The sequence below is a fragment of the Apis cerana genome, linkage group LG6 (genome assembly GCF_029169275.1).
Source record: "Apis cerana isolate GH-2021 linkage group LG6, AcerK_1.0, whole genome shotgun sequence".
NCBI classification, from domain to species: Eukaryota; Metazoa; Arthropoda; class Insecta; order Hymenoptera; family Apidae; genus Apis; species Apis cerana.
In genome coordinates, this window is record NC_083857.1 from 8561289 (window position 1) to 8583834 (window position 22546).

Sequence of the window (22546 nt, forward strand, 5' to 3'; positions counted from 1 at the left end):
TTTATGTAAACGTTCGGCAAATAAAGCGTTTGAACAGTCGCAACACGGAAATATAACGCGAATTTATACTATGTTAATTTATCGGGGATTAATCGTGTGCTTTCGAATTGAAGACAGTATATAATTTATTATCTTTGTGCTAAATATATTGATATAATTATTTTTCTAAAAATGTGAATAGTAGGTTAATTCCTAACCTTTTCATGGATTACTTTTGATTATAAGAAAAATTTGTAAAACAATAAAGTGATTAAAATCATAACAATAGAAATATAAATAATAGGTATGTATATTATTGTTTAGAAAGTTTTAGAGTATTTATTATTTTTGTTTTAATATTAGCTGTCTTGTATTTATTTAAAATTGCAAAAATAGATGATGAATATATTCATCATGTACATAATAATAGGTTAAAATTAAAAAAAAACTTTATTTATCATAATGAAATTTTACTTAGTACAAAATTAACTGAACTTCATATTGAATTTATATATATTTACTTATCTGTAATCTATTATGAATATTGAATTCAATTAATGTCAATTTTCATTATATAAATTTTATGTAAAATAATAGAATTCTATTGTAATAGAAATTGATATTCAATCTACATTCAATTATTTAGATTCAATTCAGAAAATCAATTAATGAAATATTAATTAATCCTATGATTAAATATTATATATTTTTATCTATTATAAGAAAATATATCAGACAAAAATATTATGGCTTGAAAATATTATCTTATTAATAATATAAATTATATATTACACATACCACATTTAAATTTTTTTTCAATAAATAAAGTTCATATATATATTGTATATAGAATTTTCTTCATACGAATCATTTCTAAGAATATTCTATAAATTTTATCATATTTTCACATTTTTTTTCTTTCAATAAGATAATTTTTTATATCTCTAAGCCATAAGCCTGATCAACTTCATATCCTAATACGAGCACACAAAAAGCCATTCTCGATGAAAGTACACTTACCATGTAAGTTGCCATGTAAGGTTGCATGATATCTATTCTTATCTAGTTCAGTCATTATCTATTGTAACAAACCATGCATATCCTTATAAAAATGACAATCCACTGACAATCGCGAAATTTTCGAAAGTTCTCTCTCGCGGAAGTGTTATCGACCACCTTTTCGCGGAGAAAGCGTAAGAGATCAGCAAAAGATCTTATAGACTTCCTAATTCTACGACTGTGCACGTGTAACGGTATTACGAGATCGGAGAAGACCGATATCCTGGAGTCGGGTAACATCGGACTTCAGTTACACCAAGAGAATCTTGCATAATTAATTTTAAGCCGAGGCCAACCCGGCCTGCAGATTCAGCCTTTGCTTTTCATTTCCGAGTCGATTACCATCCAACTGCATGGGATTTGAATTATGTCAAGTTTTCTGCTGACGAATTCTTGAGGTAACGAATTCTGCTTCCTCTCAAAAAGAATAAGTGTTTTAAGTCATGGAAAAATTAAAAGTAATATCAATAAAAAGGATTAGTGAAAGAAATTTTTAATTTTTTTAGTTTTTGATAGAGGATGAATAGAATCGTTTGATATATTTTATAACATTATTTTAACTATGAATATTATAAATTTTTCAATTTTTTAAATTTGAGAATGTAAAATAAAAAAATAGAAATATTTTTAATGATTCCAGAATATATCATTACATATAGAAATTTATTTATGAATAAAATGAATTAGAAGAATTTGTAGATAAAATATAGATTCAATATAGATTCAAAACACAATTATAAATTTGTTATTTTCCTGTAATTTTTACTTATAATTTTTAAAATTATTCATCATATCATTTAAGAAGATTTTAAATATTCATGAATTTGCAAAAACATATTTATTATATCGAATCATGGAATTTAATATTAAATTTAATTATATATTATTCTCATTTAAAAATATAATAAAAGCATATCCATCTATCTTTTCATATTTTAAACTGTAAAATTTTTATCGAATAACGAATATTCAATCTCGTAATTTATCATTCGAAATTAATTTCCTTTTTATACAAAGCATAACTTCTTTCCATTCCATTCAAATAAAAAAATTCTTTCAATCAATTTCTTAAATAAAGCTACATTTTAAAACTTTTAATAGAATGGACAAATTCATCGAAATATTTCATCGTATAAATTTTCCAATTGGAGAGAAAATCACCATTTCGTGATTCCTAAAAGAAAAAAAATGAAATAAAATTGTGAAATCGAAACGAGTAATCGAAATTATCTTGTTGAACGACCATCGTTTTCGCGAATTCCATCTTCGAAATCGAATCGTTTCTAACTTAATAGAACGCACGAGATATTCCTAGGCATTGGATGGATGCATTTTCTCCACCCTCGAAGGGAAAGAAGTCGTAGGAGTATCGATCGTGCAGTAAAATTTTCAAATCGGTGTCGGCAGATATTGAATTATTTTTAGTCAAGACTTTCTTTCTTTCTTTCTTGGATTTCTCTAGGTCAATAAAGTAAGGCGTAATCCATTTATTATCTTAATTGAACATTTTTGGATTCATCAATTTGATTTTTTTCTATGAGAATTATCCAAATAATAAAAGATTCAGAATTATGAAACGAGTGAATAGAATTATGATGATAACGATGTTGATTTGTTATTGGGTAAAATTTAAGAAAAAAAATATTTTAAATTCTTTAAATTTCCTAAATTTTATTTAGACATATTCATTTATGTATATCAATGAATCTTATCATATGAATGATTTTTTTCGAACGATGGTAGAAGCGATGAATTTTAATTCTCAGAAATAATGATCGTTTCTGATTTAAAAATATCTAAAAGTTTATTCTTAAAAATTGAAAAACTAGAATTTTTAAGAAACGAAAAGCGAGAAAAAAGAAAAACTTGAATCTTGCTTGCAAAGCGTTTCGAGTTGACCGAGTTAGAATCGATTGTGACACAGTTGCAAATGAGATTTTCTTTTCTCGTTCTGAAAATATTGACCGAGTTAGCAAGGGATTTTTGTTCGTTCGTGGATGCCAATGGGCTTTTGGTCGGAGACAATATCGAGGATCGGTATATTTGGAATGTTTGAAAAGTATGTTGAGGTTTGGAATAAATTTATTCGGTTGGATATAGAATATCTTTTTATTATCTGATATAATATAGAGACATATAAAAAAATTTAAATATAAAATTTGCTTTAAAATAATGTTTAATCGGAATTTAAAAAGAATTAATTTTTTTCGAAAAATTTATCGATTTTAAAATGATGATAAATGAGGTGAAATTTTAATCAATTTAAATCATTGCTAATTTTGACATTCTTCAAGCTTTTATATATTTTAAAACGTTGAATTTTTTATCTTTGTAATTTAAGCTTCACAATTTTTCAAATCTTCTACGTTTATGAAATTTTCTAAATCCTTTAAAATTTTCCAAATTTTTTGAATGTCTTAATTTCGTCGAATTCTTTAAATCTTTAATTAAGTTAATGATATTTAATTATTTAAACATTCTAAATCTTTAGATTTTCTACTTCGAAATTTTTCCCTAAATTTTTCATTCTTCAAAGTTTGAAACCATGAAAATATATTATGTGAAAACTTGTATAAATTTGCCAATATTTAAAATATTTCAAATTTTTCACGAGTTTTAAATCATTAAAAATCTTTCTTTAAATCTCAAAAATTTTCAAGTACTATAATTTATAAATGTTACATGTAACATGATCAGCTTGCATTCTCCAATTAATTTTTTTTTTCAAGGGCATGTTATTTTGAAAGATAGAAAATTGATCGATTAGGCGAAATATTTAATGTAATAAGAAGACAAAGACTATATTTATATGCGAAATATAGTAAAATAAATGTATCGATATGAAACATGATTTACGATCTCATTTATTTTATCATAGAATTTTGTCATCTCTAATAATTCATGAAATAAGAGTCTTTTTCACATACATAGATACAAAATAGTATTATAATACAAATTATAAAAAAACTTATTTTTTTCATTATTATTTTGCATTCGTATATAGCTTGTACTTTTTCGATCAATTTCTATTATTAAAGAGATAAATTAGAAAATATATAATTTTAACACATTCGATAAATTCAAATAAAAATAAACAAGACTTTATTAGCCAAAACAAGATTAGACAGATCATATAATACATTTCTTCCCCAAACAATAATGAATATAATATAAATATAAGATTCACTTAAACGAATTCCTCTTGTCTTCAAGATATATATTTATTTTTAACTATCGTTGTACAACAAAAATTTCTTCATCAACAATTTTATCAACATTCCAAACGAAACTTTCAAAAATTGGATAATCCAACTATTATTCTTAACCAATGTTATCTATCTACCGACTTAATTGTAACCAGTGTGTATAACGCAATATACAATATACCGGGTGTACACGCACGCACATGTACGCCTGGAAATTAATCGAGGGTCGGTCAGAGGTTGTGTTCCGGCATGGGTCGGGATTGACCTCGTTGAGGCGGCCAACAGGACGGCACGTTTAATAAGCGACGTATTATGATTAATGCGTACCAAACGAGAAGTAGGAATATATCTCATGACTTGGTGTCCTTTTGTCGTGCTTTACAAAAGAGGATAAACGACTATGGGGGGAAGGGGCGAGATAATGAATAAAACCTGGATTCATTTATACGATCGATTTATATTCGAAATTGTATGAGAATGTTGATATATTTATAGAAGATTTTTGGAGAATTCAAATCGTATCAAAAATAAATTTTTAATTAACAAAATTGTTTATATATAATTATACAAATATTGTAAATATTATATTATATTGTAGAAGAATTATATCTAATCATGAAATTGAATAAGGGTTGTAAAAAGATTGGTCGAAACTCATTTATTATAATTTAATTTTGTTTAATTTTGATTTTAAATGATACAAGATAAAATTAGAAGTATAATATCCATTGGAATAAGAAACAGAATTTGATCTAAAAATTCGGAGTAAAGAATTCACTTGCGTGAATAAAACATTTCGTTAAAAAAAGATCAAGAATGCTAAATAAAAAATGCACAATATTTTTCAAATCAATTTTTTTTTTTGACTTCGTACGAATATACATGTAAAAACATTATTGAAAGACAGATAAAATCCTAATGAACCATGAACCGTAGAAGATCGGAATATCATTTAAAGAGAACAATCCAATAAAGAAACTCGATTGTGCTTGGTCCTTCGCATAAATGGACGCTAAACTGTTGCAACGTTACGCGAAAAATCGATACGAAACGTTTTCAATGGTAATTTTCATGGAATCCGAAGCTTTTAACCCACCCTTAATTTTCGTGAGCATGATTTCAAGCGCACGCCATTGCTAGTCATTTAGTTTCATTATTCGCCGCATGCCGCGCCACCGGAAATGAAAGTTGAATGGGAATGAATAGATCTGAGTAATTTATTTCGTGGGAATTAATTCGATAAGTTGACGAGCGAAATGTATAACCGACGGATTGAAAATCACGAAATGAAATCGATAGGCTGAATGAAAGATTGAAAAGTTGATTCGATTGGGCTGATTATCGGTCCGCGTCAGTGATTGAGGCGCACAAATGTGTGTGTGTATCTTGATTATGCGTTTAATTACACGCGGTGATCGGTGATTGCATTTGTTTGCAAGCTCACAATATATTTTATGGTTTTGTTTTAAGGTAATATAAGATGGATATTTGAATGGATAGATGGATCGGGGATATTTGCAGTGCAAATACATTTTTGCAGATACAATTGAAGAAAATGGAAAGAAAATAGTATGGTTAAGTATTGTAAAAAATATTTTATTTAAAATATTTGATATATCTCTATCATTTTTGAATCCTTTCTTTAATTTTTTATGAATGAAAATTAAATTAAGATTTTTTATTTTTTTTTTATTTTATTTCCACTATTTTTCATTGTGATTCTCCATCATTGAGAAATAAATTTAAATTAAAGATGCAAGTAAAAATTAAAATTCAGTTTATACATATCTTATGATTCGTCATTCGATTATCCAGTTATTAATTAGATGTAGCTACGAAGCTGGTTTTTAAAAATAATATTTTTTTTATCATTCATTTAATATTTCTATTTTTTAAAATTAGATCGTCTAAATCTGATTCATCGAACATTTGTAATTACATTTTAACCGTAAAGTAAAATGTAATTACAATCAATCACAACTTTATATTTTTAACTAAATTTTTAATTCCTCCTTTATAATTATAAATCCAATTTGTACAATTTTTTTGGCCCATTTCTTCACGCTCCAATCTTATCTACGATTCAGATTTCATCGATCCCGCATTTATTTCCGACGCGATAATTTTATCACGATCGAGATTTATTTCTTGCCTTGCTGTTCGTCGAAATTATTAATCGACGATTTCGTCCCCTCTTTCGCTTGTTCACGGTGTCCTAATCTTACTTCGATCGTTATTTTAACACAAACACATTGCACGTGCCTGTGGAAAAATTGTTTTCTTCAATAAAGACTGCGATGCGCTCAAAAGGGTTGCTTCATGATGGAAAACGGTGATAAATTTACGTCGTCCAACCTATTATTAGTAGTTTCGCTTGGGAAAGGAAGGCCAGAGGATGTCGGCTAAGGAGTTTATCCAGAACAAAAACGACATTTTTAAATATTTAACGCGAGCATGCGACGATATACGTGGGAGATGGAATTAAAAATAAGAAAACACGAGAGAACATTGTTACATTTTTTAATCGATTAATTTAGTTTATTTTAGCTTATTTTATTTTTCATTCGATTATTCGGTTAATCAATTTTAATCCATTATTTTGTAAATAACTTTTATTCAATATTATATAATAGGAAATTTTATTTTTGCAAGAAACAAATTATGATAGTAAATGAAATAAAATTTATAGATATAGAGAATTAAATGTTGTCATATTACAACGTTGTATAATTTATAAAAGGTATATGTAATATTTGATTGTCAATGTTGTTTCATTCATGATCATCTTGAGTTTGCTAATTTCAAAATCAATATCGAATAACGAGAAACATGTTATATGAATATTTCATGTATTATCTATGATCAATTTTAAAATTTATCGTATTCAAAGAATATTGTATATATATAATAAAAAATCAAATTTTTAGTATTTCATATATATAGAAATTATTAATACATATTGACATAAATTTTGTTTCTACTCTATTCAATTTCAAATATAATCATATTCATTATAAATTATACTAAGAGAAACTTGGAAGCGATCAAGATGAAAGTCAACAATTTTTCCAATCTATTCACACACATGCACATGACTTGCAATCGTATTCATCTGATTAATCATCTTAAATTCAATTGATCCAAATGTGTGAAAGTACGTTCTGGATAAAAATGTCAAATATACCGAGTGATATAATCATCAAACATAAAATTAACATTAATTTGACTACAAAATATTTATTTCAGATAAGAAGAAAAAAAGAAAAAAGAAAAGAAACGCCATTTTAACGCGTCTTCTTAATTCCATTAATTACATGAATTTTTGCCCTCGAAAGTGGATCTCTAGAAATTATTAATTCCAAGACAATTCGAGTATGACATGTCCAATTTTTAATTCATACTGATATAGTCGTTTACATGTCGCTTGATTTTTTTTCTTTTATTCAGACACGAACGTTGAATCGATGCAACTGAACAGACACAAGTGTTTCAAGTGTGTGTTGTCAAAGCTATTTCGGAACACAGACAAGTCATTAATTTACGAGAATTAGAAGATGTTTCTGAGGTCGGCGAATATCGACATATGTACCTAACGTTTTATTTAAACTCTTGATTTTATACTTGAAACAATGGATGAAATATTTAAAGAAATATAGAAAAAAATAAATTAATAAATTTGTCATTATCGAATTTTTTAAAAAAGTATATTTTTTAAGATTATTAAAACAGACTTATAAATTCGAAACCATTCATTTTAGGATAATCGATATTTCATTTTTGCAAATAATTTTAATATACATATATATTTTTTTACAAATTTGTTTGCAGATACACTTTTGCTTATTAAATTTTTAACAATCTATTACAATTTTAATATTTTCAATTTTCAATAATATTTTTTTTTAATTTTTAAATATATATATATCTACAGGTATGATAAATATTTCTCTTGGGTAAACTATACTTGTCTATCGATCCTCTTCAACAATTCTTCTATTTCAAAATTTCATATTTCATCATATTTCCATCAAAACACTTATGAAAAAAAGAAAAAAAAAAAGAAAAAATAATTTTAATTTAAAATATACTCTTCGCAAACACATTTATTTATTCGACCACTTTTTCCCCACACCGTTGATACCAAAACAATCAAAGATACGGTTAAAAATGGAGAAATGAAATAAACCAATAGCAGTCGCGTATAAAAATAAAAATAAAAAAAACAAAACCAAAACCAAAAAAAAAAAAACGTAGCCAAACGAGAAGAAACAACAGAAACGATAAATGACATGGGTTGAAGAGCCCTCTAACCTCGCCACTCCGACAGTGCATCAAAGTAACAAAATAATGGAAGAGGCTGGTAGTACTCGAGCCGTCTGCTCGTTTTACCAGGCGAATGTATCGGTTTATTGGCCTATTAACGATGATATTAATTAACGAAAGCGGATCGTAACTGTGCGATCGACGTCGATGCATATCTGTCGATTGATATCCCGAAACGGGTAGATAGAAAGCGTCCAGTTGTATCCTAAACAACCTATAATACTATTTAGCATTCGATATGATGGCACGACCTCGGTTCGTTGACGGAATCGATATCGTTCAATTGTGTATATCGGTTTATGGCTCGAATAATCGTCCTCGAATGTACACTTCCGTTCCATGGTATTTTTAATTTATCTAATTTTTACGAGTAATAATTCGTTTTAGTCGAGAGATTAAATGATTTTTAGAAATATTGTAAACGGATATGTAAATGTGGGATTGCGATATCGCGTGGAAGATTGATTTTTAATTCTTACGTGAGTAAGCCCAAATTTTTGATTTCGATCAATATTCTGATAATGAAATTCTAAGCTTGAAATGCAGATTAGGAATAAATTTGTTAGATAGGATTATTATTGATCGTTATGAATATGTACAATGGAATATTGGAATATGTATAATGGAATAGAAATGTGTGAATATAATAATAATATAGGGAAATTGATTTTTAATACGAAAAATTTTCGAAATTAATTTTCAATTTCAATAATTTTCCGATAATAAAATTCATGAAACGTAAATCAAAATGTCAAATGGTCCAAGTTTTGGAAAGGGATCGTTTTGATGAAAGGATACATGTTTAAATGAAAGAGTATATCAAGATATCCGGAATATTGATATAAGATTTAAAATGATAAATTGGAAAAAATTTGTAAAAATTTTAGGATATTTCTATTTTTTTAAATTTTCAAAATTTCAATACAATGATATATAATTCTAAATATTAAATTTTTAACATTTTTTTTTACAATACAACCATCGATTCATTGATTATGAATGTTTAATAAGGAACAGATTTTAATTAATTATGTTTCCTTTTTTTCACCGAACAAAATTTCGCTTGCAACCTATTGAATTTGTTTGCTCGCGTACACAAGAGAGCAACACAAATGTACGCACGAATTTTCCACGTTTAAATCACGCGTCACCATTTTCGGTCCGCTTGAATCGAAATTGTAATCGGATCGGGCTTTCCGTCGCATTAGGAAACAATAATAACGATTTTATTTCGACCACCAGTTAATTTCCAAATGGATGCATTATCATTGGGCAACGGTTATTTACGAATTGATTCATACTCACTCGTTTGGTTTATTATTTTGCGACGAAATTTGCGACGAATATCGAAATTTTGCGGGACGAATAAAGTATATATTTTTATAAAATAAGAGGAAATTAAAGGAAATAATGATTTTCTAAAAGAAATTTCATTAAACTAACTCGTTCGATCATATAGCCTTATTATAAAATATCTATTCTTCCTATTCTGAAAAAAATTCAAAAAGACGATCTTTATACGCAACTGAAATATTAATGTTAAAGGAAAATAATAAAAAGTAGAATAGATAGTTCTAGGATTTCGAATTGAACAGATTTATATTTTATCATAGCTTATCAATCGATTATTAAAATCATCTAATAAATAAAATAAATTTCAAACAAATCAAATATCATATCTAAATTCTAATATTTAAAAGGAATAATATATTCCTTAATTTTCATTCCAAAAAATGATTTGATTTCAAAAATTTAATTTTCATTAAATACACCATATTTCGAAATGAAATTCATTCAAGAAAAATTTCATTTAATTTTCTGTTTAATATCGATCAAACATTTTTTTAAATAGATTTTGTATATATATAAACTAAATAAAAAAAAAGACACTTCATATAAACTATGTTGAATCATCTTGTTGCAATTTTTATCGTTATTATTGATTCATTATAAATTATCAATTCTAAGTATATCAATTAATCCATAGTAGAATTTCGATGGAGACTAATCGGCTAGTAGAACAACGCGTGATAAATCAGGCTAAAAGGGGCTGACGCTCGATGACCAGTGGTAAGGCTTAAATTTAATCAGACAAGACGAGAATCGTTTATCCCCTCTCCCCCAAATACGTTTAACCTTCCGTGGTACTGGAAATTGGAAACGCGGCATTAGGCGTGCCAATTCAAAACGTTCCGGGCTAACTGATTAATTAATTTTCGTTACGCATTTATAATGGGTATTATTACGGGGGAATGGTTAAATTATTATTACAACAATGATTCGAGCTCGAGATTAACTCGTTTCGTGAATCGAACGGTTTATCGAGGTTAAAAAATTTATATTTCGCGATGTTTCAATCCATTCGAAATATTGGCGACTGTTAATTAAGAGTTGGAGCATGATTTAAAGTTTAAAGTTATATGCATATGTGTACGTGTGTGTTTTCTCGCGAATGGGTTTGCGATAAATGTAAATGTCAAGCGTTCACAGCGATCAATCGTTGCGTGTAACGTGGATATTTTTTGATTTAAAGATTTACGGAGCAGGTTGTTAGATAGATGAGGATAAATGCAGTAGAAAGGGTCGGTGTATGCTCAGCCACGTTGAATTTTTTTTTTTTTCTTTGAACATTAGAATAATCAATGACTTATATGTATATATATATATTAGATCGTGATATAGGAAATATATAATATGCATTATACACGGAATATTTCTTATATTATTGTTAATTTTCACAATTTTTTTTCTTTATATTATAAATATTTTTATAGTTTAGACGTGGGAATAGTTTTGACGTTGATTAGCCGTTTTATCGAATTTGTTCTCGAAATCGTTCAATCGGAGAAATTGATTCGATAAAAATATGGTACGTTGTAATAGCTTAGTTTTTTTTTTTGCAGATTCAATTTTTTTTCGTTTGAATTCGTGAACGATGAAACGATAGAACATATTCGCGATTCTTTCATGTTTTTTTTCCATTTATTTCAAATATATTGAGCACGTTAAATGGCATACGAAGTTTAGTTCGAATTCTATTGCATCAATCTCCAATAGAATCCAACCTATGTAAAAAAAAAGTTATTTGAGAATTCATAGAAATGGGAATTTACACTGAATCAATGTTATTATTCATTCTTCTTGGATCTGAATATTTTTATCTACTAATATTTTCTTGGCAATACGAATAGCTAGGAAAAATAATGATTAGAAAAAAATAATAAACTTAAAATTAAAATTTGAGAAAAAATTAAGTTAAAGAATAATTTTGATATCAAAAAGAAAAAAAAATTATTTGATAAAATTCAAGAACTATAAGAAACAAACAATTTTAAGATAATTACTTATAAATCGTTGTTGTATTAAATTATAAATATTAAATATCAAACTCGTATATTCAATAAATACTTCATTTTAATTTTTTCCTTCATTTAATAATTTTGACTTTGTTTTTTTATGATTACACATTTTTCTATAAAACAATTATAAATGTAAAAAAAAAAAACAGCAAAATAATAGGAAATACGTGGAAAGATGGTTCGTTTTCCGATCAGGAAATTAATTTCACGATATTGAAAACGTGACTGCACGCTTTTATGTATATCATAATAATCACATTCTTTTTTATAAGTAGTAGAATTCTTACGATAATACAAAATTTAATAAACTATTACTTGTTTTAGATTATAAATTAACATACTAATGGATCCTCTAATTGTATTTATATAATAAAATTATTTCATTTGAAATCTCATCATTAAATTAAATAGACTATCTATATAATAATATTATAATGCGACAATCTGATTAGACTAAATAATATAAATATAATTATGCATATTATACACAATAAAATTGTGCAAAATTAACAAGAAAATAACATGATTAGTATTCAATTATTCTTATAATATTATTCTAATTTTACGTATTTATACGTATATACGTATTTATATATATGTTATTTTTCTATGTAAATTTATAACCTAAAACATCTAACTTGTTTCACATAAAAATTAAATAGTTTTGACATAAGATGATGAATTATCTTTTTCTAAATATATATATATCGTATATCTAATATACCTAATTCCAAGTATCTTCACAAAATAAATTCGTCGCGTCTATTCAATTGATATTATTTTTATAACAAAGTTACAAACTCTGATATTAAAACTCTTACTAAAAAAATTTCCTCCTTTCAACCTAATTGCACGTACTTATGCATCGATGTTCGCGGCTACCAACAAATTGCATATATGCGTGTATGTTTGCGATGGAGAGTATACCATCTACCAATTCACCGTTAACCATGGCCTTAAGGCTTCCGTGTTTCAATCCGAGCACCTGGGGGGATGTGCATCTCGCGGCGAGATTAAGGCACGTACACATTGCACGATCCCATAAGTGCACTTTCTCACCGAGATGGTGGTTCCCTCCATGGGGAAATACGAAACGAATCAAGAATTTCGCTGAATCCTTACACTTTATTCGCCTTTCTCTTCGTTTGTTCTCTATGCCTATAGAAGATTCATCGATGAATTTTCGATGTCAATATCGATAGAAATTGAAGTTTATCAACAGTATTATTTATTAGGATTGTCGTGCAATATAGAATAAGTGAATAGTAAACATTCGATAATAATTTTTGAAGGTATTCGAAAAACTTTTTTTGTTTGTATTTATATTTGCTAATGAATTTTTTGAATGCTTTCTTAACGTGGAAAATTTTTGTAATCTCTTTTAATTTATTTTTCTGACTAACTGATCATATTCATCGAAACGAATAATTATACATCTTTGTTCAGAGTGATGTGAAAAATAATTTGACTAAAGTATAAATAATTAAAAACGTGTTAGAAACGTGAAAGAATTTGAAATGATCGAGTTAAAGCTTTCTTTAAAGCTGTTACAAAGTATGAAAGATCCTTGGAATTATTGAACTATCCAGTGAAATTGACACTGATTATTATTTAAAAACTTGTCTAAAGTTTTCTTTTATTATTAACTGATCTAATCAATTAAAATATTTATGTTTTGTGAAAAACAACTTTTAAAAAAATTTATGAATATATTCAAGGAAACATATTTCCATGTATATATATATTCAAAAAATTTTTGTAACAAAATTGATTTTAACATTGAGGATATTAATTTTATTAATATTGAATTATATTATATTATTACAAATATATTATATTGTTTTAATTGTTTTAATTGTTATAATTGTTTTAATAATTTTTAGCAATATAATACGAAGCTTTCGTCCAAAATATTTGTCATCAACAATTTTAAAGATATTCGAATGAATCGACTTAAATGAAGACCTTGAATAACATAAGTATGTATACACTATCGCTCGATATTTTCAAGTCATTTTTCTTATATACGATAAAAGTATGAAATAAGAAAATTACTACTTTACTCGTAGCTTCTTGTTTTTCATGAATTTTTTTTTTTAATTTTATTCTCATGTTATTTATTGCATCGTAATGTTTCGTTGCTTTTTTCATTTATACAATTAAAATATTTATTTTACAGCGTAACGAATGTGATAATAATATTATTAAGTGGAAAATGCGAAATCAAAAAAAGGAAAAATATTGGCCGTCTCGAATCTTCGAGTCCACACTTAACGAGAGTGGTTTTTGTCGAAGCGAGTACACTCGGTAAGATTTCATATAAAATACGAGCGATCATAAGCGTCGTATCGTGGCGGCTATAAATTCGTTTCTCCGCCACGATTTATTGCTCTTTCAGTTCGTTCGAAAGCCGATCGCAATGAGACAGGATCGTTCCTTCGTTTCCGAAACGGAGAATTCATGAAGAAAGGGAGAGAAACTAAGAAATAAAAATCGAAACTCAAAGAATTTTTAAATTTCCAAATTTTTTTTTTCAATTTTCAAGACACGAAATCTTCAAATAGGAAAAAATTTTGGAAATTGTAAGTTTTTCTATTTTATAATTTTTTAAATTTAGAGAAAATAAAAATAGGAGAAAATAAATCAAAAACAAAAGATAAAGGAAAGAAGGAATATAAAAATTGAAAGAATAAATATTCTAGTCAAGAAAAAAAGGTATGTAAGTATATATGTATAAAGTGAAAAAGATGGAGAGAGAAAATATAAAAAGAAAATATGAAAAGGATAAAGATAGTAATATTGCAAAAAGAAAATAGAAAGTGAGTAGGAAAAGATTACATCAGAGATGAAATCACATGTTGGTCCAGAAATAAAAAATGAAAGAATGAAAATATGATAGAAAGAATATAATATGAAAAAATTGAGTTTTCAAAAACAAAGTTATTGAAAAATGAAAAAAATAAAGATTTAAAAATCATTCTTCAGGAAAAAAATAATGATGCACAAATATAACATAATAGTAAATAAAAAAAGATAAATAAAATAATAAAAATATAATATTTAAGAAATTGAAAAAAAAATATAAAAGAAAGAGAAGAGAAGAAGAAATCAAGAAGTTAAAAGTAACACAAGAAGAAATAAAAAAAGAAAAGAGGAAAGAAGTCAAAGGAGTAAAAGCGATCGAAAATAATCGATATCAATAATGTGCACAGACTCGATGAGCAAAAAAGAATTATATTTACAATGGCAATAACTTTCTCGTAGGAAACGATGCATCGTAGGAGATCTTGTATGAATTGTACTTGGAGATAAAGAAAAGTTTATAGTATATAATTACGTTTCTTGAAATATAGATAGTATAGAAAGTTCTTTGAAAGTATTTCTTCCATTTAATAATAGTCCTACGTGATATAGTATATTTGATCTTTGAATAGGATAAGTCTTTGAATCTTCGAACGCAAAAACTATAAAATTATCCAATTTTCAATCTCGAATTTTTTAAATTAAAGAATTTTAAATTAAATTTCAAATTTTAGATTTTCACATTTTAAAATTAAAAACTTAATGACTTTTAAATTCTTGAAAAAATATTCAAACATATAAATTTCTAAATTTTCCAATTTTCAATTTTCAGTTGATCCAAAATTTCCAAATTTTCAAATATTTAAATCTTCAAATTTCTTTCAAGATTTCAAAGATAAAAAATTTAGAAAAATTTTTGAAAGTGGTAAAAAACGATTTGAACTCCATTACTTCGTTATACTCACTTTGCAACCCTCGCAACTGGTTACACCGTAATGATAACCGCTCGCTTTGTCACCGCAAACTCTACAGGCCACGAAACTCTTCGCGGGCGTCGAACTGTTCGAATCGGCAGCCGCGTAGTGTTGTTCTGGAAAACAAAACAGTTACATTATGTAACACGATCGTCATTCGTGGAATTAGGTAAACCGTAGTACATTATTGCACCGTAATACATATCTTTATCTCTTCGTAGAGACGAGAAACTCCTTCGAATAACTTCCGATTTAACCGTGAACGTGTAAAAACTTAAAATAATCGAATTTAATATATCGTGCAGTTTTAAAATCTTTAAAATATTTTTATTAGAAAATTTCATTGGTGATTTTACGTTAAAAGAAAAATAATTATGCGATCATATTATTTATATCGTATCGATCAATTCACGATTTCTTTATACTTATATCATTCAATCATTTCTGATAAAATTTTACCAATTTTTTCCATCAACATGTAATGTAACTTTCAATATTTCTCAAACCTCTTAAGAATTTTAACTTTCTTCAACTATGCACAGAATAGATTATACTTCGCTTAGATTATGGACACTAATTTATCATGCAACCATAACTTAAATATAAGTGCAATTAGAGAACCGTTGATTATATACCTGTTATTACCAGATAACTTTACCTGGAGACCAAACATTAATTATACAGACCAACGATAATCAATCGAACAAGAAGCAATAAATCTTGCCGCGTTAACATCATATCTTATTCATTGCAATAATTATTTCGTAGAAATCCGGCAAAAATTATATCACCTCCCTCGTTTCGCAATTTTATCTCATCCGTCTCACATAATCGAATACAGAAAAAAAAAAAAAGGAAAAGAAGCAATTTTACATCCTCCACTCATCGGTTCGCCACGTTCTCCAACGAATCATGTCCAATTGGTCATAAACACGCTTCTCAATTTCGTGTTTCCGCGCGATTATCTTCGATTCGAGCGAAATGGACGGGATCTCGCCGGTGCCTTCCTTCTTTCTAACAATCAAAAAACGAGCACGAAGCGCGTGAACGTAACGGCACCGCCTCTCGATGGAAACGGTCACGCGTACTCAGGATGGGAGAAAGGACGAGGAAAAAAGGACCAGAGTGTCGGGCTCTAGCCAAATAGAGACGAGTTGAAACGGAGATGACGGACAAGATGGAAACAAGGAGAAACGGAATGCAAAGCGACAATCGAATCAAGATAGTTGACACATTACGGTTTTCGAAAGAATTAATCTTCTGTGTGGGGACAGATGACAATGAAGGAATAATTGAAATAGATAATAATAATATTTGTATCATCGTTATTTTGTCTGATTAATTTCATTTGAAATTTCATTTGTTTCTATGATGATGTATATTGAATATTATTTGGATTAATATCTTGGATTTCTTTTGAACAGATATTTCATACATGAAATATGAACAAGAAAAATGTAAGCAATCCTTTTATAAATCTAAAATTTCTAGAATCTCTTGAGGATTCATTGTTTTTATTTGTAAAATTTACTTATTTATTTCAAAACATCTATTGTAGAGAATCTCACCTTATACAATATCACCAATTACAAAATATAATCGTGTCTCAAAAAAAAAAAAGAAAAATCAAGAGATACGAAAAAAGCAGAGCAACGAAGAAGAGAATGAAAAGAACAGGAGAAGAAGGAACGACGTCTCGTGGTTCCATCGACGTCTCGACGAGAGGATACACGTCGTCGGTCCACCATGGTGGATTTCTTCCATTCGTCCGACGTTGCATCCATAATGCAACGACGATCGCCACCACAGGAAGGGAAAAGGCTTGCTCCTGCTGGCTGTGCACGCGGTGGTTCGTATAACGGAAAGGCTGCGTCACCGTTACACACGGGGAACACACACCACGGCCGTGGAAAAGAGCAGGCAGACGAGGAAGGAGGGAAGGGGAGGAGAGGCGCGCGGGGAGGAGATGAGAGAAGAAAAAGGAAGAGGAAAAAGGCGAAACGGGGCCGTCCGCAAAGGGAGTGCACAGGGAACCGTATAGGAGTAGTCCGGAACATTATAGTGTATACCGTTCGAGTCTCGTGAAATCCTGCCAGAAGATGTCGTTACGCGGGGGTCAGGGGGTTGGAGAGAGATGGAAAAGTTGATGGAAGAAATATGGCGGCAGGGAGAGGATAGGCAAGCAAAAGAGAAGAGCAAGAGGAAACTGAGGGGGATGGATGGAAGCGTGCAGGTTGATCGTAGTGTCTGGAAACGGGGCCCGATCTGTGTATACGATTTTATGACGGCCGTTAAAGGCTGTCGTCGAGGTTAGGTTAGGTTTGGATATCGATGCCGGCTGCGAGTAGTTTTACGAGATTTTGTTTATTTCGATTTTACGAATGTTTGAATGTATATTTGACAAGCTGTAGGTAATTGATCGTTTGAAGTGAACGGTTCCTTTTTTTGAAAACTGTTCATATATGTATTTCAATATTGAAAGAAATTTGTTACCACTGTTAAAGAAAAATTTTGTAAATAGTTAGGAGAAGATATTTCTAGGTTTGAATGAATCATTGATACAGTATGGACTTTTTCTCCTCGATAAGATCTTATTAAGCTTGGAAGTAAGCGTGAAATAAGATGATTTCCAAAAGATCTGCTATAAAATTACATGAGAAATGTACAATCTAAAATATATTTAATGAAACTTTCAATAAAAAAAATAGAATTGTCTAAATAGAATTAAATTAGAATCCAAAGTTGATTTTCTCGTGAAAATAATTCAGTTAAAAATGGCTCATGTTTTTTATTAGACCAAGCACGGTAAATAATATTCTCGATCGAAAATAATCCGATCAAACAACTCGAGTTATTTTAGACATCTCCAAATTAAATTTTGAAATTAAATTTGGTTAAAACGACGAGAATACTCTTAATATTATTTATTTTCTTTTGTTGTCGAATAGAAACACCCTCGAGTTAATAAAACCAATTTATGTAGTTGAAAGGCCGAACAATCAGCCAACTCTGCTAATCAGAGATTTATTCTTAAACAGTGAAACATACGCGCAAGGTTCGCATGTTCGCACACCGATACATTGTAATTTATCGCGGTCCCGGACGGTCTGTAATTTCCAGGGACGAAGGCGGAAGTGAGCGCGTAATGATGTACACAGCAACTGCTCCATGGTTGAACCGAAGTTTTTCGGTGTTTCTTCATGGGAATTCGTTAAGGTATACCGTATTAAACGACGCCTTAAACGGTGGTGCACGAATAAATTTTCCCGCGTTCCAAACTTTTTCTCCCCGACTCTCGTTTCCGTCTTGGAACACAACTGAGAGTTCCATGTATGCAAATTAGACAGAAAATGATACGAACGTTCTCTTCCATCGTAATTACTATTGTATTCGTACTTTCGTCCAAATATTATTCAAAATAGATAAAATTATATTAATTATCCGAAATATTCAAAATAAATCTATTCGTTACAAAATTATATTATCAATAAATATTAAACTCTCCGTTACATCTTTTTTTTTCAACTCTAAAAAAAAACACGTTCGCAATATTAAGCATTTCGGCCAATAATTTTTCGTGGATCGCCATCTTGCCTCTCGAGATTTTCACTTCGATGTACCAAGTGAAATATCCTCGGCTATTCGCTGCCACGTACATTGCGTCCATCAATACGAGGTATACTCCCGCGAGGAGAAAGTTGGTTCGACCGAGCGGAATTTATAAGCAGAAATAGAAATTGTGCCTCTGTTCTTGTGGAATATCACCGTGGCCCTGTTCGTAAGTGAAATGTTAAGCGCTCTATGATTACGGACAGAATATACGGCCAACTATAAAAGATTTACACCCGCGATACTCGGTTCAAACTATTCGGTATCTCTCTCGGCAAAGCGAGAAAGTCGAGGCGAAAACGAGAGAACCGCGGATAAGAAGTTGCATAGATGTATATCGATTGCAACCGCTTCGAGGAAGAAACTTATCTTCGATATCTCTTTATTTAACGTGGGACGTTATATAATGGAAGAAACGTGTCTGCGTTTCATATTTTATGACATTTTGTTTAGGAGGAAGAGTTGAATTTTTCGCGACGCGTAATAATGGGTTATCCATCGGATTGTCATTCCATTGACGATATTTTCGTATTGTGCGTTTTTATTTTTATTTCTTTTGTATAAATTCTTTATATGGTTAGAGTTAGGTGATGTATATTCATCTGAGGATGAAACAATTAGATTTTAATTATCGAATATATCGATTGACCACAATTAAAATAACTTTCATACATACGATTGAATAAAAAATATTATTCGTGCGATGAATTAACTGATAAAAAGGAAACAATAGAAAATCGGTAGATATACTCATAAAAAATAATAAAATTGTTATTAAAGCGAAATTAAATCGATTTCGATGCAATTCAAAGCTAATTAATTATTCAATCTATCTCTTTTGTACGGTGTGCACCAAACAATTTATAATTAAATAATTCGAAACGAAATAAACAACGGATCACCACTCGAAAAGCCGACAACTTAGTTAAAGCAAATTGTTTGTCTTCCTTCTCACGTTGCATCTGCGAATCTGGGGGATCGCTGTGTTTTCAACGTCAACAGTTGAAAAACGGAAAACACGAAGCTCCGTTAGTCCGTTTCCGTTCTTCTCGAGGCAAAAACTTCCACCGATGCAACGGGGACGAGCAAATGTTCTGACTTCTTTCGCAGTTTACCTGCTGTGATTGGATGTTAGGTGAAATTTATCGTTTATTTTATAACGAATAATCTTGGAAATAACGCTTGGTGCATTGATTGCAATCTCTCGTCTTAAGCTTCTCGGCTATCGTGTTTCACTTGTAATAATTGAAGATTGTGAGAAGATGTTCGTGGATGCAATAAGATAAATTAGTCTGTCTCTTAGTTCGTAGTTTCTTAGTTCAAAGTTATAGATTAATGTTATACCTTACCATATCTATTGATGTTTGACTATCCATCAAATTTAATTAGAGAAAATAACATTTAAATAACATATACTATGTAAATGAAAATTTAAAATTATTTTTTAATCCAATAATTTTTCAAATTATAAATTATAAGTTTAACAACTTTTTGTTTATGAAAAATTTCCAAATTGTCGAAGAAACAAACTTGATTTTTATAAATCCTTTATTATGCATCTATCAAAAAATTAATAAAAACAAAATGTATCATTACAAAATCATTCAAATTGTTTGAATCATCTTTAATTTCTATTTAAACTTTGTATGTTTTTCATTAATTATAATAAAATTATTAATAATAAAAAAATGAATATATTTATATTATATACTATGTATATACGTTTTTCTATTATAAAAGAAAAATTAAATATTCTGCTATCTAATATATATTTGAAAAAAGAAAAAAAAACATGTTTCAAATTGAAATTTTTAAAGAGGTGCTGGTGTCGGGTCATTCAATGATTTTTGTCGATCGTTCAAGCGAAATATTATTTTCCTCGACAAATATCAATCCAAAGAGTTTCCTTTTGTCGAGGACATGATACGTTTTCGTGAGAGATACTTGCATATATTGAAAAGCGCTTTGAGCTGGGATCCTGCACAAAATCTCGCACGAAAATAAGCCAGAACAAAGTAAGCCCTTCTCTGTTCTCGCTTCTTCCGCGCCTTCATCCGCCGTTTCATTTTCTCTTCTTATTTCGTTCACGATCTCCGGTTTGCTCGAACTAGGTCGATATGCTACGTATAATCAACAAACTTCATTTTTGAACGAGACTAGTTGTCGTACTTATATTTTCTGGAAGGAAAAAGAAGCTTCCTTGTTTAGTTGATAGTTAATAAGGATTGAGTTTTGAGCGGAGCTTTGAGCGATCTTTTTTGTAAAAATTCTAGAGAGATTAATTTTAGAAGGAAGAGTTTAACTTTTACATCAAGATTTTAATCGTTTATTTCTGATTTCGGCAAAAAATATTATATAATGATGATCTAGTTGGATTAGAACAAAATTAAATTGAATTGATTAATAAAATTATAGAAAATATAAGGATATTGGATTTGTCTGGATTTGACAATTTTGATAATAAGATGGATATTAATTCAATATAAATTTTAATTTTAATATTTTATTTTATTCGTGGATCATTAAAATTTTTTTATTATAAAATTAAATAATAAATATTATTAGTTAAAAAGAATAATGGAAAATTATTTATTTACTGATGAATTATTTTATGCAGAATATATGTAATGCGACTGGATATTTCTGTGACCAACTCCATATAATTCTTTTATGAAATAAGAGAATGCAGTATGTGGCAGATATTTAGAGAAGACGATAGAGAATGAAATTTAGTGTTTCCAACTTTAGACAACTTTAGACTTTAAATGTGGTATTTTCAAGCAATTTAATCTTAAATTATTATACTTTTTAATAAAATGAATGAATTTTAATTATTTTTTTAAATATGTAAATATGATATAAATATGATATTGACATAGTTAATAATTTGATATTGTTAATTCAATATTAAAAGTTATATCAGTATAATATATATAATATAATAATATTAATAATAAATATATACATAAATAAAATTATAAATTAATAAGAAATAAAATAAGAAAGCAATAATAATAAAATAATACTAAATGATTGTACAACAGCATAAAGCGTGGGCATAAGTTTATGATGAAATATCCCGCATAAAGTTCAAAAGTACAAAAGTTGGTCCTTGAATTTGACCTAGTTTTCAAGTTATAACTGTTTTTATGTCTCTGTGCAAACTACTCAATGATCTTCTTTAAACGGAAAATATTCAGCAGTAAATACAGTATATGACTTTCAACCTCAAATA

At 28.6% G+C, this 22546-nt stretch overlaps 1 protein-coding gene and 1 long non-coding RNA gene across 10 annotated transcripts in view; one reads left to right on the plus strand and one right to left on the minus strand.

Moving 5' to 3' along the window:
* LOC107993776 (ecdysone-induced protein 78C) overlaps positions 1-22546 on the minus strand; it is a 137123-nt gene that overhangs the window by 30438 nt on the left and 84139 nt on the right. For all 8 annotated transcript variants that reach the window (XM_062076244.1, XM_017050390.3, XM_062076243.1 and 5 more), the window contains one exon: positions 15694-15818. In XM_062076244.1, coding sequence (XP_061932228.1) covers positions 15694-15818 — 125 coding nt within the window. The remainder of the gene's footprint in view (positions 1-15693; positions 15819-22546) is intronic.
* On the plus strand, positions 13085-21545 carry LOC107993782 (uncharacterized). 2 transcript variants are annotated; one of them, XR_009830133.1, is made up of 4 exons: positions 13085-13218; positions 13810-13905; positions 14106-17159; positions 17261-21545. It is a non-coding gene; the product is annotated as an uncharacterized LOC107993782 (long non-coding RNA). The 2 variants fall into 2 exon arrangements; XR_001765185.3 differs by lacking the exon at positions 17261-21545 and having other exon boundaries at positions 14106-14233; positions 14325-16562.